The 27150-nt window shown below is 46.4% G+C and overlaps 1 protein-coding gene across 1 annotated transcript; it reads right to left on the reverse strand.

The window, feature by feature from the left end:
* Positions 1-252: 252 nt before the first annotated feature.
* Positions 253-26203, reverse strand: LOC308479500 (uncharacterized protein; the record flags this gene model as incomplete). Its single annotated transcript, XM_081010213.1, has 13 exons — positions 26115-26203; positions 20316-20442; positions 19009-19096; positions 14727-14834; positions 12033-12149; positions 11277-11328; positions 9894-9954; positions 8462-8553; positions 7110-7283; positions 4108-4149; positions 1534-1689; positions 987-1060; positions 253-316 (listed from the first exon to the last, which is right to left on the reverse strand). The coding sequence occupies exons 2-13, from the start codon at positions 20422-20424 to the stop codon at positions 253-255; spliced, it is 1137 nt and encodes a 378-aa protein (XP_080866339.1). The 5' UTR covers positions 20425-20442; positions 26115-26203.
* Positions 26204-27150: the final 947 nt, after the last annotated feature.

The following is a 27150-nucleotide window of genomic DNA, read 5'->3' on the forward strand; positions in this document are numbered from 1 at the left end:
AATTGTAGTTGGGTGTCAAGGCTGGGGGGTCTCTGCTAGAGGTCCCTGCCACCCTCAAAACCACAGGGCCCACAATTCCCTAGAGAGAGGGAAGAGATGTGTCACTCGGTTTAAAATCTGTGCGGTCGATATGCCCTACAATGGCCTGGGCAAAAATTCATGAGATGTTGATTTTGCCTGACTAAAGGCTGGAGGGGGGGAAAGGGCTGAGTGAGGTCAGCTCCATCCATGAGCCCCGCTGCCCCCATTAAATCACCCGCTACTTACAGAAATCGTGCAAGGTTTCCCGCTGCAAGCAGCTGTAATCTGGATGTCGCTGGGGAGAGAGGAATGAGCCGCTGTGATGCGAGGCAGAGCCACCCATCCCCTCCCCATCCATTCCCCAACTTTCAATCCCAAGCCAGCCCCAGGTCTCTTTGCAACTTTCAATCTATATGGTCTCTTTCCTTCCTTGCATTCACAGCCTCAGCCCTGCATCCCTGCTTTTTGAGTGTTCTGTACTGAGTTGAATAGGATTCAAAAAGCAGCAGTCTTATTGGTCCTAGAACAATAGGATCCAGAATGCAGCAGTCTGATTGGTCCACAGGAGCCACCCAATCCAGCTCCAGGTGGAAGGGAATTCGCAACCTGATTGGCCTACAGGAGAATCCCGGAATTAGCCAGTCATGTGGGGCCCATTGTGTAAAGAATGTATATAAAGGAGATATTCTGGGGGAACTTCCATTCCTCCTCACCACTATGAGCTGAATAAAAAGCATGAAATCCACTCTTGACTCCGAGTATATTTCATTGAGACAGGCCTCTTCAACACCTACTCATCTGGGGACCTTCCAGAGTGTGAGTTGTGTGCAGGGAGGAAGAAGCGTCATGGGTGCCCACAAACAACGCTCTCTGCCCCAAGCCCACCACAGCTGCCCACGAGGGCCTCCATGCACAGTCCCAAGGGACCTAATCCAAACCAGGGGAAGGGTCCTTGCATGCATTACCTTATCACATCCACCGACAACAGCAGCAGTCCTCTTTGGCAGTCAATGGCCGGGCGGAGAATTATTCTCACTCTCTGAAATTGGGATGCAAAGGGCATCAAAGTCAAACCGAGGGGCAGGTGAGATTGAGAGCAATCCGTTTTTTAAGAGATTTAGACTCCGTCCAGCTTTGCTCACATCAGATGGAGTCTTGTATCAAACGACCACTTGCGCACAGACGCTGCATGTTTCTTTTAAACTGAAATAAGCATGTGCAAAATTAAACGCGAAGAGGAGTGGCTCATCTTTCACCAATTTATTGCCTTTCATTTATAGCTGCGTGCTGGTTGCTTTTAGGAGCCTAGAGAGCACGTGTGCCTAACAGTTCATCTTTTCAGTACAGCAGGGTGGGGAGATCGGGGGAGACGCACTTCTTGTTGAGACCAAGGAGCAAAACAAGAATTGGGGAGGGAAATAGGTGTAGATAAAATCTTCATTGAGGTTTTCAGAAAATCCCACCCCTGATTCTCGGCTCCTGAAGGGTCACTTGCCCGGTGTTTTTACTTACCGCTGTGGCTTGAAGGAGGCCAACAAACTCTGACTGGGAATAGCCAATATCGATATGCAGCTCAGCATCAAGACTGATAGCGTTAGCAGTAAACTGGATGGAGATGCTTGTGCACGAGAACTTCAGCAAAGAAGGAAGATCCGCTGGACATTCAATCTGTCGGAAAAGAGGGTAGATGTGACCTCTCAGGATCATCTATCCTGGCTCTGGCGCACGTCATCAGTGGGGTGGAAGTTATCAATCAATCAATCCTTATTACGGTCCAGAGACCCAACAAATCATTACAAAGCAATGTACAATTCAGACAGTCTACCTCCAGGTTAAACAAGCATTTTGTTCAGATAGGGATCCTTGGTTCTTGCAACCACCGATAAAAACTTCGCCACTGTTAATGTTCTAGCGTTTGTCCGGTCTTCCAATAGGAACCTGACATAACGAGCCTCTGATTTTCCTAGGAAAGGTACCAGCAAGGGTAATATCAGTTCACCCCTGGCTTGCTCATATTTTGCACAGTGCAACAAAATATGTTTTATGGAATCGTTGTCTTGAGCACACGAGCAAAGTCTGTCCTGGTAGGGAACTCCTCTCAACCTGCCCTCCAGCACCGCAGAAGGAAAGACGTTTAGTCTGGCTTTGGTGAAAAGCCTTCGATGGTTTGGTACTGTCAGGTTTTTAATGTAAGGTGTTAGGGAAGACCAGTTTGGTATTTAAGGAGCTATCAAAGGCTGCCGCAATGTACACAGAATCATTCAACAATTAAATGAAAATATACTGAATTGATAAAAACATTTATATTATCAAGACATTACCTACTCTAAACAGATCTATAAAAGTACCTTACTATACAAATTAAGACATTAAACAATAAAATTTGTAAGCTAAAATTATCACATGACCACTAATATATTAAAAATAATGTTAATTAATACAATGTGCAATTATATTCGGAGTTTGGTGATAAAGATAGAATATAGCTTGATGTAGATAGGGTCAAATAAATTCAACTCCTTTACAGTTGGTGGCTACCTTGGCTATATAATTTGCTCTAATTTTCCCGCTAAACCCCAGGAAGCGCTTTCTGACAGGAAGAGCTGTTGGACAGTGGAACAGACTCTCTTGGGATCTGGCGGACTCTCCCTCTTTGCAGGTTTCCAGGCAGAGGTTGGGTGGCCATCTGTCAGGGATGCTTTAAGCTGAGATTCCTGGACATGATAATAGATTTGGATGGCATGCCTACCTCTGGTATGGAAAAGCAAAAGTGCATAAAGGATTCCACAATCATTTAATAAGAAGATCACTGTTTAAAGTATGGGAGAAATACAAAGGTTTATTAGAACCCAAAGCGCCATGGTGGCTATCACCTATCGAAGCACTATCACTTAAAATATTGGGTGGAAAAGGAGAGTGGCCAACATAGAGAGAACTGTTGGTGGAACAAGAGGGGAAGTTAAAACTGAAAGAATATGATGAAATAAAAGAGCATCTTCAAAGCTGGTTACATCATAGACAATTACAGGATATATTTAAGGAGGATAACAAAAAAGGCTTCTCATATTTGGCTTCCAACTTCCAAAAGAAAGTGATAGAAGAAAACACAAAATTATTTTTAAAAGGCATATAATAGCCTTTTGGAATGGGAGACCAAAGATGAAGAAGTAAAATCAGTACTGATTAAATGGGCGCAAGATGTAGGACATAATATACAATTTCAATAATATACAATGACCCTGGGTGTCCCTTCCAGCTCCACTGCCCTATAATTCTATGAAATCAACTTATCTCACAAGGAGATGCTGACGTTTTTGTTTAGAAATTGCTAAACATTGGTTTTCTGCAGCAGGCCTGTCGATAAGATTCGTGGCATGCTCAGGTGTGGCCCTGTTGCTCTGGTCGAGAAACTGACCTGCCAGCTCAGGGAGGCCAGAGGCAATATCTCACCATATGAGATGGGACAATCAACCGAGACAACCTAGCCAGACCCACAGAAACATCTGGAGAGACTTATCGGAGAGATTTCAATATGCATCACAAACTTGTTCTAAGCAGCGATTCCAGCTATAAGCTGCTGCTGTTTATTGTATTTTAAATTGTGGGAAAACAATAAAATGCTTTTAAAAAAGCCAGCCCAGAGGATTCTTCACTTTCAGTCGGAGCTGGCTTCGCAGTTTGTGTGACAGACCAGCAAATCCTGATTCAGCTGGCAGTCCTTCCTGTCCCCATTGAAGCCCCTGAAAACAGCTGCAAAACTGCTCCATAGACAGAGCGGAGAGATGTGCTGGCGACAACACAAGCGCTAGCCAATCGGTTCCCGCTGCGCAGCATCAGCTGAACCAAGCTGCAAACTCGCAAGGCTGGTTTCCAGAGCTTTGCCTGGGGAGAGGAAAAGGGTATCGTTGTCCGGAACTTGTTGAGGGGTGTTTCCAAAGTGGTCGGTATCGCTCCCAAAATGTGTCTGTCGCTCACACGCAGGGGAGCCAAGAAGCCATTTAGCCACCCTGCTGGCCCATGAACAAATCTCTGAAAATCTCCCCGTCCCCTGACACACCCATCTCACAGCCAAGGAGGATCACGTACCTCAGGGATGTGGCTCATTATTAAAGTGGTGGTCACAGTCGACTGTGGAAAGAAAATACATCTTGATTATAATGTTCTGCCATGGCGCCCCCCCCCCCCCCAATGCTGGGCTCTGTTCAAAGAGTCACCCAGGAGATTTCTTAAATTAAAAGAAGTTTAAGGATTATTTAGTAAAATATTCTAAGATAATATAAGTAGTAATATTTGTGAGTACCAAATTGGCTTGGGAGTTAAATGTTTTAAATTGTATGACACTATGGATAGAAGTGAATATGCTAAGAAAGAAAGATGTTAATTGATTAAGTTAATCTTATTGGAAATTAGTATTGGAAAACTGCTATAATGAAATATATGGAAAATCAGCTAGAGGGATTTGAAGAAGTCAACTAACAATGGTAATAAAAGTGGGAGTATAATAGTTAGGATGAATGTTTGTATGTTTGTTTGGTTTTTTATATGTATTTTTTCTTTTTTGTTTATGTTTGTTATAAATTTGGAAAATCAATTAAAAAAATGGGGGGGGGAGGAGACACGCTGTCTGAAAGGATGTCTCCCTGGATACTTAAACTGAGGCTTGAGGTTGTGTGAAGCCACAGAGAGAAGACGAAACAGATGTCCTGTTGCAAATGGCTCCGGATACTACCCTAATATTTATGGCAGGGGCTGGATCTACATTGATCTTACAGAACGTTATTTTTTAATAACGTTTAGAACGCTGAATGGCAGTTTCCCATTGTCGGTGGCTCTCTGCTCTGCAGCACCCTCTGGTGTCACATTTTAATAACACATTTTAAACGTTATCAATGGCAAGTGTACTACTGCCCTAAGGAGATCTTGGCTAATTGTTCTGGGGTTTTTTAAATGGGGGCTTTTAATTGTAGTTCTTCCTTTCTGTATATTCCCCCATTTTTAAAAAATAATAACATCTGCTTTGAGATCCAGATGTGAAAAATGGAGAGTGTTTGTGTGGGAAGTAATCCATTGGAGCAGTCAAATTAAACAATCCCTAGAGTGGACACAGACAGGGGGATGTTACCCCAGCCAGTCAAACTTCCTGTTCCACTGGTCTGGAGCGTCCTCCCTCTGCGTGTGACCTGGGAGATGAGCACAGCCCTGGCTGACTCCATAAAAGAGCCGAATCACGCAGCCATCTTAAGCATTCTCTCTCACACACATTCACCTGCTCTCTTACTTGCTGATCTCTTACTGCAATGCTGCTCTCCTGCGGCCATTTTGTTCTCTTAATGTAATTTTGCTGTCTGCTGGCTCTTAGCCAGCAGCACATGAGCTCAATCTCCATGTGAGACGAACTCACAGATTCTGATGTAACTACAGTGGTAACTCTGGATGCGAACGGGATCCGTTCTGGAGCCCCGTTCGCATCCAGAAGCGAACGCAACCTGCGTCCGTGCATCTGCGCGCACGTGGGTCACGATTCGCCGCTTCTGCACATGCGCACAATGTAATTTTGACAGTCTGCGCATGCGCGAGCGGCGAAACCCGGAAGTAACGCTCTCCGTTATTTCTGCGTCGCCACAGCGCACAACCCGAAAATACTTATCCAAAAGCTATTTCAACCCGAGGTATGACTGTACTAGCTAAAGCCTGCCTTTCAGGGATCACATCGTGAACTGAAATGTGAGTAAGCATCTTCAAAATAAATTTAAAAATTCTACAGTAGCACCTTAGAGACCAACTAAGTTTTTTCTGGGAATAAGCTTTCACGTGCATGCACACTTCTTCAGATACACTGAAACAGAAGTCCCCAGACCCTTATATATATATATAGTGGGAGGGTGGGGTCATCTGCATACTATCCCTTGCTTTTTCCAGTAGGACTAATTGCAGTTGTTAACAGTCATCAACAGGTTTACCATACCCATTGAGTCAATCACCCATCTCCCACTACCCTTCTGATAAAAACCCCACCCTCCCACTATATATAAGGGTCTGGTGACTTCTGTTTCAGTGTATCTGAAGAAGTGTGACACCAGGAATAATCCCTCTGGGCAAGCCAAATTGGATTACTTAATGTTATGTACTGAGCTGAATAGGATCCAAAATGCAGCAGTCTGATTGGTCCTAGAACAATAGGATTCAGAATGCAGCAGTCTGATTGGTTCACAGGAGCCACCCAATCCAGCTCCAGGTGGAAGTGAATCTGCAACCTGATTGGCCTATAGGAGAATCCCAAAATTAGCCAATCACGTGGGGCCCATTGTGTAAATAATGTATATAAAGCAGACATTCATTCCATTCCTCCTCACCACTATGAGATGAATAAAGAGCATGAAATCCACTCTTGACTCCAAGTATATTTCACTTAACTAAAGAGATTCAAACAAATCTGCAAAGTAACTTCCTGCTATATTGAAGGGAAGGAAGTATAATACTTAATCAATATAGCCTTTCCTACTATCCTTACTTTAAGCAGTATGAAGCAGAATATTAATGGCCCAGATGAACAAACTGGCCCCTGAAGCTCTGAATCCCAGGGCTTCAGCTGAATCAGATCAAGCTGCCATCTTTGCACAGGCTTCATATTTCACTGAGCGGGGCAAAAATATCTCTGGTGTTGACCCTCTGATTCACTGCTTCCTAAAGGTGGTAGAATCATCTTGGAGGGGCACTAAGAGGCAAAGGGGCAAAAGGGCACTGGAGGTGTCAATGACTTCCAGACTTTGAAAAGCTGGTAGCCCTGGATCAAGCTGATCACCTCGGCTGCATTAATTAAGCTAAATGAACAAATAAATTGGATTGTGGATAAATGTGCAATTAATTGTTACTGGTTTGGATTTTATTGTGTTATTCTCTTCCTGGGCAGGTTGTGCAAACCGCTGCTCTGAATGATGCTTTTTTTTAATAGGGTAAAGTTAGGGGGCACTGGGGGTGATCTTATGGAAACAAGGGGGCGGTGCTCCCCCCCAAAAAAAATTGGTGACCACTGCCTCCAGCTTGTTGTCAATTGCCCAGGGAAAGGGCCCTCACTGTGCAGAACTCACCACGGTGAGCTCAAGGTTGAACAATCCTCTTGCCATCAAAGTTGAAAAGATGTGGCCTATGTCAGCTTCGTTCAAAAAATAACAGATGTGTCCGTCAGGGACGAGGGTGGCTGGTGGGTAGTAGATGGGATAGTTGGGCCAGGGAACCACAGCTCCTCCGCAGGACATTTGAGGCTGCAAGGAGAACAAGAGGGGGGAAATTCAGTGGGACCCAACTGCAGTCGCTGTGATGGCCTGGGATTCGGACTCGGAGGCTGAACCTGAGGGATCCCAGCCTGCACAGGATTCCCCACCTCCAGAACCAGCTGAGCCGGGGCTGGGGCATGAGCCTGAAGGGTCCTCACCTGTGCTGGATCCTCAGCTGCAGGCGTCAGCTGAGTCTGCTCTGGCTCCTGAGGTGATGGACTCAAGGCAGGTCCAGCGGCCATTCAGAAAGCAGGTGGGAAGGTCAGAGCGCCAACTGCTAAAGGAACTGCCAGCCCAGAGAATTGCAAGCTGAGACTCCTGCGTTGCAGCCGGTTGAACTAGATAACCCTTGTGGCCGGGGCATAGCATGGGTTGCTGGCACACGGGATAGGGCAGGTGATGCAGCCCCCTGGTGGACTAGTCAGTCCATAGCTATCAACGTTTCCCTTTTTTTAAGGGAAATTCCCTTAATCCGAATAGGATTCCTCGCAAGAAAGGGGGAAAGTTGAAAGCTATGGGTCAGTCCCTTCACCGGCCAGCGTCTAATCAAGGGAGTCTCTCCTTGCAAACTTGCCGATCCGAAGGTCGGCGGTTCAAATCCCCGTGACGGTTCCGAAGGTCGGCAGTTCGAATCCTCCGTTTCCGTTCGCTGCAGTCCAGTCGTGGCCGACTCTGGGGTTGCAGCACTCATCTCGCTTTATTGGCCGAGGGAGCCAGCATACAGTTTCCGGGTCATGTGGCCAGCATGACTAAGCCGCTTTTGGCGAACCAGAGCAGCGCACGGAAACACCATTTACCTTCCCGCCGGAGCGGTACCTATTTATCTACTTGCACTTTGACGTGCTTTCGAACTGCTAGGTTGGCAGGAGCAGGGACCGAGCAACGGGAGCTCACCCCGTTGCAGGGATTCAAACCGCCGACCTTCCGATCGGCAAGTCCTAGGCTCTGTGGTTTAACCCACAGCGCCACCCGCGTATGCCTGTACATAGCCTGATCCTTATTTCAGGCATAGTGATTTATCAGTATATTGCAATGTTTAGCTGGTGATATATCACAATCTTGAAATATCGCCCGGCCCTAATTCTAGCCCTCCCTCCCTGCATCCATTATTCAGACTGACTCCCTCTGAGCCTGTAACAAACCTCCTAGAAGATGAAGCCACTCACCGCAAAAGGGAAATCCAAGTAGCCGGTGTTGAGTTGAGGCGGATAGGGCCTTGTGCAGATGTACTGGCAGCCTGTGAAGAACGGCGTTGGCTCTGGGGGAGAAAGATCGGGAGTTTTCCAAAGCTGGACCACAAAGCACAGCAGAACAGTAGCCCAAGCAGGGATGGCTGGCAGCTCTTGCGACTGATGGGGCAGGAGGCCGGGAGTCAGGCAGTAGGTGGCGCCAGAGAGCCAATGTCAGGCAGAGGCAACACGGTCTGGTCTCCATCTTGCCCCCTGCTGAGTTCTGCAAGGGACAGCACTGAGACTAAGGGGGGGGGGCGAGAGGTGGTACCAACCTCTCGGCTAGAAGTACATAAGAAAAATGCTTTTTGAACCAAATGGCCACACCTTTAGCATTCGTCAAAGTATCCGTGACGTATACCTGTTACCCCCGCCCCAATCTTTCATTCATAAAGATTTATCCTGTTCCATTAAATGAGCCTCCTGTAAATAGGCAACGTATGCCCTCGAAATTTTAAATACGTTGAATTACATTTTGATTCTCAGATTCTCACAACTCTTTTACATTAAGACTAACTGCATCCCTTAATTTCACCTTAATTTCCCCAATACCCATTCATTTTATGACTTGTACCATTTAACAAATATCTAATACAGTGGCACCTCTGGTTGCGAATGTGATTCTATTGTTTTACATGTGGAATGTGGGCAGGGCCGGGGTCATATTCTGTTATTTATTTTGCAAGAACGATATAACGCTTTGCTTTAATGGAAAAAACTCTTAACCATTTACATAGAACGGTGTGCAATATCCATTAACAATAGCTTTAAAAACAATGCATTTTTTTAAAAACCTGTAAAAATATAAGCAAAAACTCAGCAGTTTGAAAAAGCAAATGCATAGTAGGCTTGCCTAGCGAAAAATGGCTTTAGTGGGTGTTGAAAAAAGTACCAGCCAAGGTATTGATAGGCAGGGAGTTCTGAAGAATAGGGACTTTCACCCCACCCCCAAAAATCCAAATGAAACTTTTTCCTCTCAAAACCTCTACTTCAAAAACAAAAAAATCCCAGGACTGGGAACCAAAGACCTATTTAACGCTAGACTTCATTTTTGACCCTCAGACCATCAGCTTTAGCCTCCTCCCTGGTGACCTCATTCCTAATGCCGTTTTGTGTCCTCTGCGTTGGCCAAAACCCATTTGCGTTCATTGTCAGAGCAGAGTTCAGCTGCGCTATTGGTTTCTGCAGTGGCCAAGTTTGGCCATCACTGGGTTAATGTGAAGGCGTACAGTTTTCTGGCTAAATATCATCTTATTGTGCCCATTTAGACATTCTATTCTTTTGCGTACTACTTTGCGATTTTCTTAAAATATCAAAGCGACTCGTGAGTCTTTTAAGTAAACCAGCGGTGCACCCCATTAGCGCTTACGAAGTTGGAGGCCAAGGACGATGTTCAGCTCTATGATTATCTTCTGGGCTTGACCACAAACCTGCAGAAAAAGAGAAGGTCCAGTGGGTCAGAAACTTGGAACTCCCTGCCACTTGAGATCAAGCAGGTGCCTTCATGTACCCTTTTGGGGACCTCCTAGATGTGGGATGTGATCCAGTGGAGCAGTCAAGTACAACATTACCTGTACTGCTAGAGTGGACATACAGGGGATGATCGTCCAGCCAGTCAAACTTCCTGTTCCACTGGTCTGGAGCGTCCTCCCTCTGCATGTGACCTGGGAGATGGGCACAGCCCTGGCTGACTCCATAAAAGAGCCGAGTCACGCAGCCATCTTAAGCTTTCTCTCTCACACACATTCACCTGCTCTCTTGCTTGCTGATCTCTTACTGCAGTGCTGCTCTACTGCGGCCATTTTGTTCTCTGAATGTAATTTTGCTGACTGCTGGCTCTCAGTCAGCAGCACATGAGTTCAAGCTCCATGTGAGACGAACTCACAGATTGTTATGTAACTACTAGCTAAAGCCTGCCTTTCAGGGATCAAATCGTGAACTGAAATGTGAGTAAACTTTGTTATGTACTGAAGTTCTCACCCTGGGCCAGCAGGGGGATACTGTAGATAGTTCAGGTCCACATATGCAAATAAGGGATCGAAAGTGACATTCAGTGATTGGATAGTTACAGAAAATGGTTACTGTTGCGTTCTAGTGGAGCTCTATATAAGCAGGCTGGCTGAACCCTTCAGTTCAGTTCTGTTCTGGCCTGTGAATAAGCAAGAGCTGTTTGAAGAATCACTGTGTCATCTGATATGTTCACCCACAACTTAACAAACTTCTTCAAAATAAATTGAAAAATTGATGCTTTTGAATTCTGGTGCTGGAGGAGACTCTTGAACTACAAGAAGATCAAACCGATCCATTCTTAAGGAAATCAGCCCTGAGTGCTCACTGGAAGGACAGATCGTGAAGCTGAGACTCCAATACTTTGGCCGCCTCAGGAGAAGAGAAGACTCCCTGGAAAGGACCCTGATGTTGGGAAAGATGGAGGGCACAAGGAGAAGGGGACAACGGAGGACAAGATGGTTGGATAGTGTTCTCAAAGCTACCAGCATGAGGGAGGCAGTGGAAGACAGGAGGGCCTGGCGTGCTCTGGTCCATGGGGTCACTGTGAGTCGGACACGACTAAACAACAACAACAACAACGACAATAAAGCATAGATGCACAAGAGACACCAGATTCCCCTGAAGAGAGCATTGCAGAGGCAGAGGCCTCCGATCAACTGAATTTGCTTACTGCTTTTTGGAACCTCTTTGGGTGATGTGGGGCTGCTAGCAGAGGAAAAATAAAATGCTCTGTGAGACCTACCACAGGATCCAGCACAGGGGCCAGGATTTTCGCCACTACTGGCAGCTGCAAACTACCAAAAAAAAAAAAGCAGGAATTAAGTTCTTTGGAATCCTGCTCCTCTTTCCTTTCTTCATATTCTGTTGTTATTATTCATTTCATTTACGCATCGCTTCCCATAATTGCAACTGAACCAGCCCCCCGGCAGAGATCCCCCTTGTGCCCTGCAGGGAGGGCGGGTACTGGAGAGCATGGAGGGTGAAGATCAGATCCTGCTTCCTCACGGCCGGCCCAGCAGCCCTGGCAGAAAGTGGGTTAGGGTTGGGTTGCAATGCTGCTGTGCCCTCTCCAGGACTGGGGAGCGGGAGTGAGCCCCTGCCCCATTGCTGCAGCCGGTTCCCTCCGCACCACACCCCTGGGAAGGGCGCCTTGCACACCCCACCTGGGCAGCATTTTCATGCACTCCACCCCTGCATGGAAGCTGTAACCCTTTGCCTCCCCGGGTCTTTCTTCTTGGGCGATCCCTCCTAGCCGAGTCTTCCATAAACACGGTTTTAAGAGTGAGCCTGTAAATGACTGTGGAGGCCAATTCTGGACCCACACGTCCTTTCACAGTGGAACAAGCTGCTTTCCTAGATCTGGTGATAGACTTGGCTGGAATCTCACACACCTTTGATGGCTCAGGGCATTTCCCCTGGTTGTGGGAAAGAGAGGTGCTCGACCGACCCCCGCCTGTCCCGTCCCCCCGCCAAGGAAAGGAAGTTGAGCATCACCTACTTGATCAGTGGGTCTACTTTGACTTCCACGTACTCTGAAGAGCAGCTGCCGAAGCTCAGCCCCAAAGGTACCACCGTCAGCCGGATGGTAGCACAAAATGCGACGCGCACTGTGAGCCTAAGCAGAGAGGAGAGGAAGGTCAGCTGCTATCCATCCTTGATTCGAGAGGCGAGGCCGAAACGAGGGCACTATGGCCGCCGCCACCACCCCAGACGAGGAACGGCTCAGTGGCCAGGCGTGCGCTCTGAACACAAATGGTCCCGGGTTCAAATATTGGCATCTTCAGATAAGACTGGAGAACTTCTGCCAGTAATGGAGCAGAATCAGATTTAGGGCATTGCCGGTGGTTCCTCCGCGCAGGGTGCCTAGCCAAGGGGGCACAGAATTGTGCAGATCTGTGATGGAGAAGATCCATTTGGGGCAGCCAAATTTGGGGCTTGCACAGGGCGCCATATTACAAAAGAATACCCCCCCCAAAAAAAAAAATATAAAGGGTTTAATTTGAGTCGAGTGCAGAACTATCCAAGTCCGTTAAACACACAAGCCAATATTTGCAACCTATTTAAGTGCTCAAGGAAATGGAATCTGTAAAATATAGCCACTAATTTTACTCTTCGGTTTAATTTGCATGCAAAAGCCAGGAAAATGTCATTAGAAATGCTCCTCTAGACAAAGGCGAGAAACTTCAAACATTTTTTTATTCCCTTCTCTTCTGCTCAATATTTCTTAGAGAGAGAGATAGATGATAGATAGATGAGAGAGAGAGAGAGAGAGAGAGAGAGAGAGAGAGAGAGAGAGAGAGAGATGATAGATAGATAGATAGATATAGCTTGAGATACTTATTCAAAGATATACAAAAATACAAACCCACAGCAAAGTATCTTTTTATAATATAAGGAATTAAAACAGCTACTTAATCGGGGGGAAAGAACAAAGGCAGAAAGAAAGAACGAAAAGAAAAGAAAGACCTTAAGAGAAAGAGAAAGAAGAGAAGGATGGCCATATTATGAAGGTCCATCCAGAGCGCAGACAGCATGCAGTTAGATGACCAGGCAAAAAGCAGCTCCCGATGTTCCTATGTGCCCTTAGCCATGCTGTCAGGGGATGATGTGAAGTGACAAATCATCTGGAGAGCCACCCTCCCATCTGATTTTTCTTTAGCGCTCTTAAATGCAAGACAGAGGATGTCATGAGCCAGGCCATATATTCCTTTCACTCATTCTCCTGCATATTTCATCTTGGCGTGTAGAGATGTTCCTTCACTTCCCTGGTGAAGGCCGGGTTTGCCTTTGTTGATCTGCCCCTTTTCTTTTTTTTCTTTTTCTTTTTTTTAAAATGATTTTTATTAAGGTTTCAATAAAAAGTTAGACAGAAAAACATAAAAAAGAAATACACAAATACACAGTACATAATTCAAAAAAAGAAAAAAAACACAATAAAACAAAGAGCAGAAAAAAGAAACAGAGCAATTAAAAACAATATCACTTTTTCATTTCCGTTTACTTATTTTCTGGACTTCCTCTTTTGTATTCCAGTCCAAATTATTTGTCCAGCAATTTCTTTTCCACTTTTTTAATCCCAATCTTTAATCTTAATGTAATATGACATCAAAATTTTACCTCTTAAGTACCAAATTTCCATTTCCTTAGACTTCTTTAATCCTAATCTTTAATCTTACTGTAATATAACATTAAAATTTTACCTCTTAAATACCAAATTTCCATTTCCTTAAACTTCTTTAATCCTAATCTTTAATCTTAATCTATCTATAACTTTATCCTGTACAGCTGGAAACCACTTATTTTCAATCCAACATCACTCTAACATTCATTAATTTTACAGTGTTTCTGTAGATAATCTTTGAATTTCTTCCAATCTTCCTCCACCGACTCTTCTCCCTGGTCACGGATTCTGCCAGTCATTTCCGCCAATTCCATATAGTCCATCAGTTTCATCTGCCATTCCTCCAGCGTGGGAAGTTCTTGTGTCTTCCAATACTTTGCGATAAGTATTCTTGCTGCTGTTGTTGCATACATAAAGAAAGTTCTATCCTTTTTTAACACCATTTGGCCGACTATGCCCAGGAGAAAGGCCTCTGGTTTCTTAGGGAAGGTATATTTAAATACCTTTTTTAATTCATTATATATCATTTCCCAGAAAGCCTTAATCTTTGGACACGTCCACCAAAGGTGAAAAAATGTACCTTCAGTTTCTTTACATTTCCAACATTTGTTATCGGGCAAATGATAGATTTTTGCAAGTTTGACTGGGGTTATGTACCACCTGTATATCATTTTCATAATATTCTCTCTTAAGGCATTACATGCCGTAAATTTCATACCTGTGGTCCACAACTGTTCCCAGTCAGCAAACATAATATTATGTCCAACATCTTGTGCCCTGCCCCTTTTCACCTCTGGGGTTCCCTTTCCCACCCAGCCAGAACAGACTGGCCCCTTACGCCCAGCAGGCGCCAAGGGAACAGCAAGAGCTTTTTTGGACGGGAAGGGGGTGCCAAGAGATCAGCACCCCCCTGTCCTCAAACCACAGAGCTCACGGCCAAGGGGAGAGTCCTGCCGTGCGTGAGCAGCCGGGCAGAGCGGGCGCAAAGGCTTTTGCGGTTTTGTCTTCATAACTTTCGGCAACGAAGGGTCTCCCAAATCTGCCCAGCGACCCGGGATGCATCTTACTCACAGCAAAGAGCACTTGATCTGGACCACGAAGCACACAACAACGTCCACGCCATAGGGCGGCCTGAAAACCACGCTCACACGCTCACACGTCAGGACATCGAATCGGCAGCTGCAGAAAAGGAAAAGGAGCTGTTAGGAGGGGGCTGAGCAGCGTCAGCCGAAGTTTCCACGACCCAAGGCAAACACGCTCCTTGCGACACAACCCTTTGCCAGCCATTTCCATGGTGGACAAGGGATCTTCCGGCTGTGGTCATCGCAAGCTCCGGCGTGTCAGCATTTACTGCTCTGCGACTGCGTGTGACCATCAAAAGCAAAAAAGGAAGGAGACTGCCCAAGTATTGGGGTCTTGGGTTTTTTACCCCCATGCAGATATATGCACCTTTGAAGCAATTCATTAAGAGATACGGGCCACATGAACTCCTGCATTGATTTTGCAAAGTTTTTTGCAGATAAAGTCACTCAGATTCGGGAAGAGGTAGACTCCACCGTGGGAGCAGAGCTGGGGCAGGAGAGTGCTAGAGTCCTGTCTAGTCAAGTTGTGTGGGATCAAGATGAACTTTAACAGGGAGAAATGTAAAGTATTGCACTTGGGCAAAAAAAATGAGAGGCACAAATACAAGATGGGGGACACCTGGCTTGAGAGCAGTACATGTGAAAAGGATCTAGGAGTCTTGGTTGACCACAAACTTGACATGAGCCAACAGTGTGACGCGGCAGCTAAAAAAGCCAATGCAATTCTGCGCTGCATCAATAGGAGCATAGCATCTAGATCAAGGGAAGTAATAGTGCCACTGTATTCTGCTCTGGTCAGACCTCACCTGGAGTACTGTGTCCAGTTCTGGGCACCACAGTTCAAGAAGGACACTGACAAACTGGAACGTGTCCAGAGGAGGGCAACCAAAATGGTCAAAGGCCTGGAAACGATGCCTTATGAGGAACGGCTAAGGGAGCTGGGCATGTTTAGCCTGGAGAAGAGGAGGTTAAGGGGTGATATGATAGCCATGTTCAAATATATAAAAGGATGTCATATAGAGGAGGGAGAAAGGTTGTTTTCTGCTGCTCCAGAGAAGCGGACACGGAGCAATGGATCCAAACTACAAGAAAGAAGATTCCACCTAAACATTAGGAAGAACTTCCTGACAGTAAGAGCTGTTCGACAGTGGAATTTGCTGCCAAGGAGTGTGGTGGAGTCTCCTTCTTTGGAGGTCTTTAAGCAGAGGCTTGACAACCATATGTCAGGAGTGCTCTGATGGTGTTTCCTGCTTGGCAGGGGGTTGGACTCGATGGCCCTTGTGGTCTCTTCCAACTCTATGATTCTATGATTCTAATTCCAATTTGTTACTTCTGAGGATGTGGACAGGCTGCTTGGGCAAGTGAAACCAACCACCTGTCTCCTTGATCCTTGCCCATCCTGGCTTATAAAAGCTAGCCAGGAAGGGCTGGGCGATGGGCTTCGCAGGGTGGTGAATGCTTCTCTCTGTGAGGGAGCCTTCCCAGACCCGCTGAAAGAGGCGGTTATTAAACCGCTTCTTAAAAAACCACCTTTAGACCCGGCCAACTTGGCCAACTATCGCCCAGTCTCAAATCTTCCATTCTTGGGCAAGGTGATTGAGCGAGTGGTTGCTGAACAACTCCAGGCACGCCTGGAAGAAGCGGACCATTTGGATCCCTTCCAGTCGGGATTCAGGCCTCATCATGGGACTGAAACTGCCTTGGTTGCACTGGTCGATGATCTCCCGTGGGCTAGGGACAAAGGTGAGAGCTGTTTTCTAGTTCTGCTGGATCTCTCAGCGGCTTTTGACACCATCGACCAAAGCATCCTTCTGGACCGTCTAGGGGGACTGGGAGCTGGGGGCACTGTCATAAAGTGGTTCCGCTCCTTCCTCCTGGGCCGTATTCAGAAAGTGGTGGGGGGGATGAGTGCTCAGACCCCTGGGCTCTCACTTGTGGGGTGCCTCAGGATTCTGTCCTCTCACCCATGCTTTTCAACATCTACATGCAGCCGCTGGGAGAGATCATCAGAGTCTTTGGGCTGGGTGTTCATCAGTATGCAGATGACACCCAGCTCTACCTCTCTTTTAAATCAGAACCAGTGAAGGCAGTGAAGATCCTGTGTGAGTGCCTGGAGGTGGTTGGAGGATGGATGGCGGCTAACAGATAGAGGTTAAATCCTGACAAGACAGAAGTACTGTTTTTGGGGGACAGGAGGTGGGCAGGTGTGGAGGACTCCCTGGTCCTGAATGGGGTAACTGTGCCCCTGAAGGACCAGGTGCGCAGCCTGGGAGTCATACTGGACTCACAGCTATCCATGGAGGCACAGGTCAATTCTGTGTCCAGGGCAGCTGTTTATCAGCTCCATCTGGTACGCAGGCTGAGACCCTATCTGCCTGCAAACTGTGTCACCAGAGTGGTGCATGCTCTAGTTATCTCTCACTTGGACTACTGCAATGCACTCTACGTGGGGCTACCTTTGAAGGTGACCCAGAAACTACAACTAATCCAGAATGCGGCAGCTAGACTGGTGACTGGGAGCAACCGCAGAGACCATATAACACCGGTCTTGAAAGACCTACATTGGCTCCCAGTACGTCTCCAGGCACAATTCAAAGTGTTGGTGCTGACCTTTAAAGCCCTAAATGGCCTCAGTCCAGTATATCTGAAGGAGCGTCTCCACCCCCATCGTTCTACCCAGACACTGAGGTCCAGCACCGAGGGCCTTCTGGCGGTTCCCTTGCTGCAAGAAGCAAAGCTACAGGGAACCAGGCAGAGGGCCTTCATGGTGGTGGCACCCGCCCTGTGGAACGCCCTCCCACCAGATGTCAAAGAGAAAAACAACTACCAGACTTTTAGAAGACCTCTGAAGGCAGCCCTGTGTAGGGAAGCTTTTAATGTTTAATAGATTACTGTATTTTAATATTCTGTTGGAAGCCACCCAGAGTGGCTGGGGAGGCACAGCCAGATGGGTGGGGTATAAATAAATTATTATTATTATTATTATTATTATTATTATTATTAAGCATCTGATTAATTGGCAAAGTTCTATTCAGGTGGGTGACAGCCATTGTTTTAGAGACCAATGATTCCCAAAGTGGGCAGTACTTGTAGGAATGTTTATAGATGCTAGGATAGGATCTATTTATCGGATATTATCCATCCTTGCTCACATTTGTGTGTTCAGGAGAGTGCCATTCCTTTGCAGATTAAAAGGGAAGCTTTGATAGGCTAGCTTTAGCCTTGTAGTTTAAGTAATCCAGGATGCTTTAAGGCAGACTGGATTTTCCTGGGTCTCTCTTCTTAAGTAACTCTACTGTCATCTATCAATAATCAATTCTGGGCCCATAGTCTTTGTACGGACATGTATAGATGCTAGGAGAGGGACTGCCACCGGGGGGGGGGGCAGGGGGATTACCCAGGGTGGGGTGCTAAGAGGCAAGGAGGTGTTGGGGGGGCACTGGAGTTGCAAAAGACTTATCAGACTTTGAAAATCTGGCATCACTGGATAACATTCATCCATTTGATTGAGCAGCTTCATTTGGATTTTGAATAAATGTACAAGCCACCATGACAGTTTTGAATTTCACTGTGTTGTTCTTCTCAGTAGGCCATGCAAACCACCATTCTGAATAAGGCTTTCTAGAGGGTAAGGCAAGGGGCATTGGGGATGGGTTTATGGAACCAAAGGGGCAGTAGCCCCCAAAAGTATGGGGACCACCGATTTAGACGAAGCGTGTGGATTACAGCATGTGAGGAGGTCTGAGCTGTTTGCTCCGGTCGCATGGCTTTAACCAGCCTCTTTTGTTTCAGAAAGAATGGAGTCTGAAACTAGCTTTTCTCTCCTCTACGTCTACCTTTTATAACTAAGCAACATTTTAAACTGCCTGTGCATCTTTTCTGATTGCTGTATGGAAAAGCACATGAACCTGACCTTTGGACAGTTTGTAAGCAAAGCACTTTATGACTTACTGGACATGTGGCCTCTCTCTGTGCTAGGGAAGTGGGATAGCTTGGGGAAAGCTTTTAAAAGGGGACATTGTGTGACTCACCAGAAGGACACATTTGAAAGGTTTCACAGCCTATATTTCTACATTTCTCTTTGCTGCGTGTTTTGCCATGCTACATCTCTGCTGGGGTGTCTTCTCAGCAAAGAGCACTTGCCCCAAACTTGGGTCTTGGCTTCCAGAATTCCAAGAGAAAAAAGAACCCGGAGCAACTTGGAGAGTGGAACTTGTCTCCCATAAAAGCATCTAAACTAATGACTTCCCCGCAGGAAGATCGTTACTCACCCAGCCAGACCAGGAAGGGCGGGGACAGGGAGCTGTTGGATAGGACCTTGCAGGGATTGCGCCCAGTAATATTTTGTGGAAAGGCAATCTGTAAAGAAAACACAAAGAGGAGATTATTGGAGAAGGGAGAGGCAAGGACCAGGTTCTTCAATGCCCTGGAACAAGCCAGGGTTGGTGCAAGCCAGCAGTCTTCCACATTCAGCATTGGGAAAGTCGTGGCCATGAGAAAAGTTCATTTATTTCAGTAATTCAACTGAAAAGGTGAAACTAATATATGAGGTAGACTCATGACATGCAAAGCGAGATATGTCAAGCCTTTATTTGCTGTGGCGTACAGCTATTTGCAATTCTTCTTTTGCTGATTTCATTTAATATTCTAATTTTTTGAGATTGTTTATTTGGGGTTTTCATCAGCTGTACACCATGATCATCACAATTATAACAAATAAAGGCTTGACATATCTCGCTTTGCATGTCTATCTCATACATTAATTTCACCTTTTAAGTTGAATTACTGAAATTAAAGAACTTTTCTACGATATTCTAATTTTCCGTGTTTCACCTGTATATAAAGCTGTATAAAAAATTATAATCAGAGGTCATCTAGCTCTTACAGAAAGATGCCGTTCTTAATTGCCTGCTCAAGCCTGATGGAATAATTGCAAAAGTTTTCAGCAGGTATCTGGAAGTTGGAACGTCTGGCTGAACCTTGCCCACCTGGGAAGGAACCATCTAGGAGAAGCAAAGCGCTCATCCTAAACCTCCACTGCCTTGCAGGGAATCTTTGGGAGAAGAAAAGGCTCAAACACATTGCTCTGCTTTCCTCTGGACCACATCAGTGGGGCTGAGAGGGAGGTCTTGTCCTCTGGGCATCCCAGGACCTCCAAACACACTGCCCAGGCTTGTCCCCCAGAGGTCGCTTTGGTGCTGCTAGTGCAGCAGTTGGACTTCACCCCCAGAGGCACACTCCAATGTCTCTGAAGACAGACAGATGCCAACCACAACCCTATAGATGCCACACAGCTCCAGAATGTCTTAAAGCTCGTAGCTGGTGGTGCACAAGGAAGGAATCCCAAGAAATGTGCAGGCCCAATAACTCTTTGCGCCCTCGCAAAACTACAGTTCCCCTGGTTCTCTGAGGGAGGGGAGGCATGGCAAGGAACCGTGTCTGGAACCTGTTTGTATGGGTTGTTGTTGCATCCGAGAAACACACCAAGCGTTGAGCTACCTGGGGGTTTTCTGCAAAATAAATAAATGGTTGGCTTGCGGATTTTAAGTGGCACATCCACAGGGCCAGATTCCCTTACAGTTTTCCAGCCCGGTTTGAGAGACTCTGCAGCCACTGATGCCCAAGGCGCCATGGAAGGAGAGGACGACACTCAGAAGGGCGACACTCAGAAGAACAGTCTGGGCCATGGCGGCTTCTGCAGTAACCTGGAGAAAGAGAGACAGCCAAAATGCGTCAAAGGGCTTTGTTTGGCCTCCTTCATTAAAGCAGCCCGCCTCTAGCTCACAATTCTTCCAAGCAGAAACTTAAAGACCAGGTGCAGAAAAGACAGGTGGTGATAGGCATGCAAGTTTTTATGGGGTCTGCCTTTGAGCTGGTCCATACTGATGCTTCAAAGCATGGGTAGGCAGACTAAGGCCCGGGGGCCGGATGTGGCCCAATCACCTTCTAAATCTGGCCGGCAGACCGTCTGGGAATATGCGTGTTTTTACATGAGTAGTATGTGTGCTTTCATTTTAAATGCATCTCTGGGTTATTTGTGGGGCATAGGAATTCGTGCATTTATTATTATTTTTCAAAATATAGTCCGCCCCCCCACAAGGTCTGAGGGACAGTGGACTGGACCCCTGCTGAAAAAGTTTGCTGGCCCTGCTTCAAAGTGTCAGTCGCACTTGCATTTTGATATTTAGAAAAGCCACTGTGGCCCTTCATGACCTTCTGGAATTCTTACTATATTTGTAACCTTTATGCTGTTGGATTTTCTGGATCAAACTGATGACTATTTTGACATGCAGCATATACGGTATTAATAATGCAGAGTTTTAAAGAATACAGTGGTACCTCGGGTTACATACGCTTCAGGTTGCAGACTCCACTAACCCAGAAATAGTGCTTCAGGTTAAGAACTTTGCTTCAGGATGAGAACAGAAATCGCGCGGCGGCAGCAGGAGGCCCCATTAGATAAAGTGGTGCTTCAGGTTGAGAACAGTTTAAGGTTAAGAATGGACCTCCAGAACGAATTAAGTACTTAACCCAAGGTACCACTGTAAAAGCTTTACTGAATTAAAATAAACTTCTTCATAAACAACATGGTTCCAAACAGTCTGACTGAGATTACATACAGTGGTACCTCGCAAGACGAATGCCTCGCAAGACGAAAAACGCGCAAGACGAAAGAGTTTTCCGTTTTTTGAGTCGTTCCGCAAGACAAATTTCCTTATGGGCTTGCTTCGCAAGACGAAATGTCTTGCGAGTTCTTGCGAGTTTGTTTCCTTTTTCTTAAAGCCGCTAAGCCGTTAATAGCCGCTAAGCCGCTAATAGCCGCTAAGCCGCTAATAGCCGTGCTTCGCAAGACGAAAAAACCGCAAGACGAAGAGACTCGCGGAATGGGTTCATTTCGTCTTGCGAGGCACCACTGTACTGACTCTGCTCACAACTGAGGCAGACTGACATTGACTGACATCTTACAGAGAACATAAAAGAGAAACTGGCTACTAAGTCACATGACAGAGTGACTCCACACTTAGCAGTCAGGCCTGGAGAACTTGACTAGGCGCAAATGATTGTGCAGTCCCAGCACTTCCCCGCCTGCTTGGCTGCTTCGGCTCTCGTGTGTCTTTGTCACATGACCTATTTGTCTAGCAATAAACAATAAAGCCTGTCTTATTCCTGACTTGCTGTTATATACAATGGTACCTCGGGTTACAGACGCTTCAGGTTACAGACTCCGCTAACCCAGAAATAGTGTTTCAGGTTAAGAACTTTGCTTCAAGATGAGAACAGAAATCGCGTGGTGGCTGCACGGCAGCAGCAGGAGGCCCCATTAGCTAAAGTGGTGCTTCAGGTTAAGAACAGTTTCAGGTTAAGAACGGACCTCCGGAACGAATTAAGTACAGTGGTGCCTCGCAAGACGAAATTAATCCGTTCCGCGAGTCTCTTCGTCTAGCGGTTTTTTTCGTCTTGCGAAGCAACCCTATTAGCGGCTTAGCGGATTAGCGCTATTAGCGGTTTAGCGGCTATTAAAGGCTTAGCGGCTTAGCGGCTAAAAGGCTATTAGCGGCTTAGAAAAGGGGGGGAGCGGAAAAAATCGCAAGACTCGCAATACTTTTTCGTTTTGCAAAGCAAGCCCATAGGGAAATTCGTCTTGCGAAGCGCATCAAAAAACGGAAAACCCTTTCGTCTAGCGGGTTTTTCGTCTTGCGAGGCATTCGTCTTGCGGGGCACCACTGTACCGGTACTTAACCTGAGGTACCACTGTACTGAGTTGAATAGGATTCAGAATGCAGCAGTCTGACTGGTCCTAGAACAATAGGATCCAGAATGCAGCAATCTGGTTGGCCCTAGAACAATAGGATCCAGAATGCAGCAGTCTGGTTGGTCCTAGAACAATAGGATTCAGAATGCAGCAGTCTGGTTGGTCCTAGAACAATAGGATTCAGAATGCAGCAGTCTGATTGGTCCTAGAACAATAAGATCCAGAATGCAGCAGTCTGATTGGTCCACAGGAGCCACCCAATCCAGCTCCAGGTGGAAGTGAATCCGCAACCTGATTGGCCTACAGGAGAATTCCGGAATTAGCCAATCATGTGCAGCCCGTTGTGTAAATAATGTATATAAAGCTGATACTTTGGGGGAACTTTCATTCCTCCTCACCACTATGAGCTGAATAAAGAGCATGAAATCCACACTCGACTCCGAGTATATTTCACTTGCGAATCAGGATACGGCTTGCTTTCCCCAAAATGTAAGGTTCACCCTCTTCACCTGAAACTTATCTTGTGTAGGCATAATGGCAATTTGCAAGAAGCAGGCATTAAATGATGCATTTCAAAGGAAACTTGCAATGTCCTTTGCACAAGTTAGCAAGGAGGGAATTGGAGTCCAGCGTGGGTGCTGGAGCTAGCTGGGCTGTGGGAGGTTGCTGTATCATGGAAAACTTTAATATAAATAATTTCACATGCAAAAAAGCAGGGCGGCAGTGATACAGTGGTACCTCGGGTTACATACGCTTCAGGACTCTAGCGTACAGACTCCGCTAACCCAGAAATATTACCTGGGTTAAGAACTTTGGTTCAGGATGAGAACAGAAATCGTGCTCCAGTGGCGCAGCAGCAGCGGGAGGCCCCATTAGCTAAAGTGGTGCTTCAGGTTAAGAACAGTTTCAGGTTAAGAATGGACCTCCAGAACGAATTAAGTACTTAACCCGAGGTACCACTGTACTGATGTTGAATACAATGTCCCTATTTTCACCTGAGGACTGTAGGAGGGAATGGGCGTGGTGATTAGAGTGTCAGACTGAGACCTGGGAGAGACCAGGTATGAAACCTTGAGCTCTTTAGAGGGGAAAGGCGGGGTGTAAATACTGCAAAATAAAGGAAGAAAATAAGACAGACAAAAGAAGGAGAGGTTTTGTTTTCATGGGGGAACAACCAGCAACCTCGGACGCGTGGGAGCCTTTAAGCTCAGGCTTGTACCTGGAAAGAGCAGAGCTAGAGGCCATAGCTGTCAACGTTTCCCTTTTTTAAAGGGAAATTCCCTTATTCCAAATAGGATTCCTCGCAAGAAAAGGGGAAAGTTGACAGCTAGTTGACCTAGCTGTTGACCTCTAGTGACGTGGGTGGTCTGACACTAAGTAAAAGTGAAACCAAAGAAGTGCCATGGTCAGATCACTTCCTGGTGCAACTGGACTTCTCCGTGACCCTTCCCCTCTGCAGGGAGGTGGGACCAATTCGGATGGTCCGCCCCTGTTTTTGGGGGACAGGGGGCGGGCTGGTGTGGAGGACTCCCTGGTCCTGAATAGGGTAACTGTGCCCCTGAAGGACCAGGTGCGCAGCCTGGGAGTCATTTTGGACTCACAGCTGTCCATGGAGGCGCAGGTCAATTCTGTATCCAGGGCAGCTGTCTACCAACTCCACCTGGTACGCAGGCTGAGACCCTACCTGCCCGCGGACTGTCTCGCCAGAGTGGTGCATGCTCTAGTTATCTCCCGCTTGGACTACTGCAATGCGCTCTACGTGGGGCTACCTTTGAAGGTGACTCGGAAACTACAGCTAATCCAGAATGCGGCAGCTAGACTGGTGAGTGGGGGCAGCCGCCAAGACCACATAACACCGGTCTTGAAAGACCTACATTGGCTCCCAGTACGTTTCCGAGCACAATTCAAAGTGTTGGTGTTGACCTTTAAAGCCCTAAACGGCCTCGGCCCAGTATACCTGAAGGAGCGTCTCCACCCCCATCGCTCAGCCTGGACACTGAGGTCCAGCGCCGAGGGCCTTCTGGCGGTTCCCTCATTGCGAGAAGCAAAGCTACAGGGAACCAGGCAGAGGGCCTTCTTGGCAGTGGCACCCGCCCTGTGGAACGCCCTCCCACCAGATGTCAAAACGATAAACAACTACCTGACATTCAGAAGACATCTTAAGGCAGCCCTGTTCAGGGAAGTTTTTAATGTATGATATTTTAGTGTTTTTTGGTTTCTAATTATTATATTATTATAGCTATGGCTAGAGGCAAGTGTGGGTGAGCCCTGGGTCTTGACAGTCTCCAAGATGAGGTTGATCTCAACAGGGTCTGCAGCTTGGCTTTGCCTGTCTGTTGGGGATATTCCTCCACTGAGCAGGAGCTTAGACTAGATCTTGGGACACGGGTGGCGCTGTGGGTTAAACCACAGAGCCTAGGGCTTGCCGGTCAGAAGGTCGGTGGTTCGAATCCCCGCGACGGGGTGGGCTCCTGTTGCTTGGTCCCTGCTCCTGCCAACCTAGCAGTTCAAAAGCACGTCAAAGTGCAAGTAGATAAATAGGTACCGCTCCAGCGGGAAGGGGAACGGCGTTTCCGTGCGCTGCTCTGGTTCACCAGAAGCGGCTTAGTCATGCTGGCCACATGACCCGGAAGCTGTATGCCGGCTCCCTCGGCCAATAAAGCGAGATGAACGCCGCAACCCCAGAGTCAGCCACGACTGGACCTAACGGTCAGGGGTCCCTTTACCTTTTTTAGGTTCAGCCTGGAGAAGAGGAGACTTGAGAGGGGACAAGAGAACGGCTGTCACACAGAAAACAGAGCAGAAATTGTTTTCTCCTGCTCCAGAGAGGAGGACCAGGACCGATAGATTCAAATGACAAGACTCAACATCAGGAAGGACTTTCTGGTGGTAAGAGCTGCTCAGCAGCAGAATGGACTTGCTTGGAAAGGGCTCCCTTCACTGGAGGTTTCTAATCAGAGGTTGGATGAGCACCTGTGAGGGATTCCTTAGCTGCGATTCCTGCATTGCAGGGGGTGGGACATGCAATGGCTCCTGGGGGGTCCTTTCCAATGCTATAGTTCTATGATTGTGCGATCAAACACAAGAGCCCCTTCAAGGTATATTACACCTGTGAAATTAGCTAAAATGTATAAGACGAGTAATAAGTGTCGGAAATGTAAAAAAAAAAAAAGGAAGGAAGGAAGGAACATTTTATCATATGTGGTGGGAGTGTAAGAAAGTAAAAAAACTTCTGGGAAATGATATATAATGAGTTGAAAAAGATGTTGAAATATACCAGAAGCATTTTTATTTGGTATTATAGGTGAAGATATCAATAGGCAAGCTGTGAAATTGTTTTTATATGCAACAACAGTGGCAAGAGTACTGTTAGCCCAGAAATGGAAGCAAGAAGAAACTCCGATGAAAGAAGAATGGCAGGCGAAATTAATGGACTACGCAGAATTGGATAAATTGATAGGAAGGATGTAAAAAATGGTGTAAGGAATGAAAGTATGTTTAATTACTGTTGAAAAAGATATGTTGAAAAATTAATTAAATTTTTTTTTTTTTTTTTAAAAAGACCTCCTTCCAAGCCTACCCCACCACTTCATCTCGAATCACCCCTCCTCCCAGTCTCCTTACCTTCTGTTGCTGGTTGATCTGGGCTGGGTGGTTGGTGGCTGCCTTGGACAGCCACCCCTCAGGTGGCAAAAGGTGTGCATTATATAGACCAGTAAGGCAGGGCCAGTGGAGCCTAAAATTGGGAAGGCGTGGCCAAAATAATAGCTCAGAGAGAGGGGTCGCGCTGCAAAGAGCCAAGCCACTTCAGACTGTGAGAAAAGGTTGAATGTGCTCCTTAGCTAGGAACAGACCATTCAGACCAAGAGCAGCCTGGCTGGTGCACAACATGGGCTCTGAACTCCATGCTTGTTGAGTGTGCTGTCTTTGGTGAGCTTAGGGTAGGAAGAAAGAAAGAAAGAAAGAAAGAAAGAAAGAAAGAAAGAAAGAAAGAAAGAAAGAAAGGCAGGAAGGAAGGAAGAAAAGTCAGGGGTTTTTTTAACAAGTTTCCTCCCCCAAGTTCTACAGGTTGTTTGGCTGCTATCTGCAAAACACATTTCTATCCATTAAGCCTGAAAATATGTTATTTTTCAGCTTCCAGTTTGACGCCATTTGTTCTAGATAAGAATCAGCAGCTGTTTAACTTTGAGGTGGCATCACCAAGTGCTGCAAGCAGGACGAACAGAGGCAGGGAAGAGGTTCCATTAATTCCTTAGTTAAAGGAAAACCTATAGAATCCGCGCTTTCCAAGACAATGCACAAACAGAAAGGCTGGAGCCAGCCTTTGGAATTCGCGCTTTCCTAACCGTTGCAGTGCTGTTTGCCAGCCCAGGGATGCGTACAAAAACAAATATACCAGGGCAAACGGTGCATAAAAATGCATGCAGTAGTAAAAACAACATGCAAAAAATATATGAGTGGGAAATGTGCACAATAGGGGAAACTGGCACTAAAAGGTTGATGTATTTTCATGAGGACTTAAAAAAAAGATCACATGGAAATGTGCACAGCTGAACTCAAGACTGAAAAGTCAGAAAGATTCACCCATCCCTAATTACATACAGTGGTACCTCGGGTGGTACCCCCCAAACTATCTCTTCTTTTTTAAAATATTTTTTAT

This window comes from Podarcis pityusensis (assembly GCF_964106645.2).
Source record: "Podarcis pityusensis genome assembly, chromosome: 6".
Lineage (NCBI taxonomy): Eukaryota > Metazoa > Chordata > Lepidosauria > Squamata > Lacertidae > Podarcis > Podarcis pityusensis.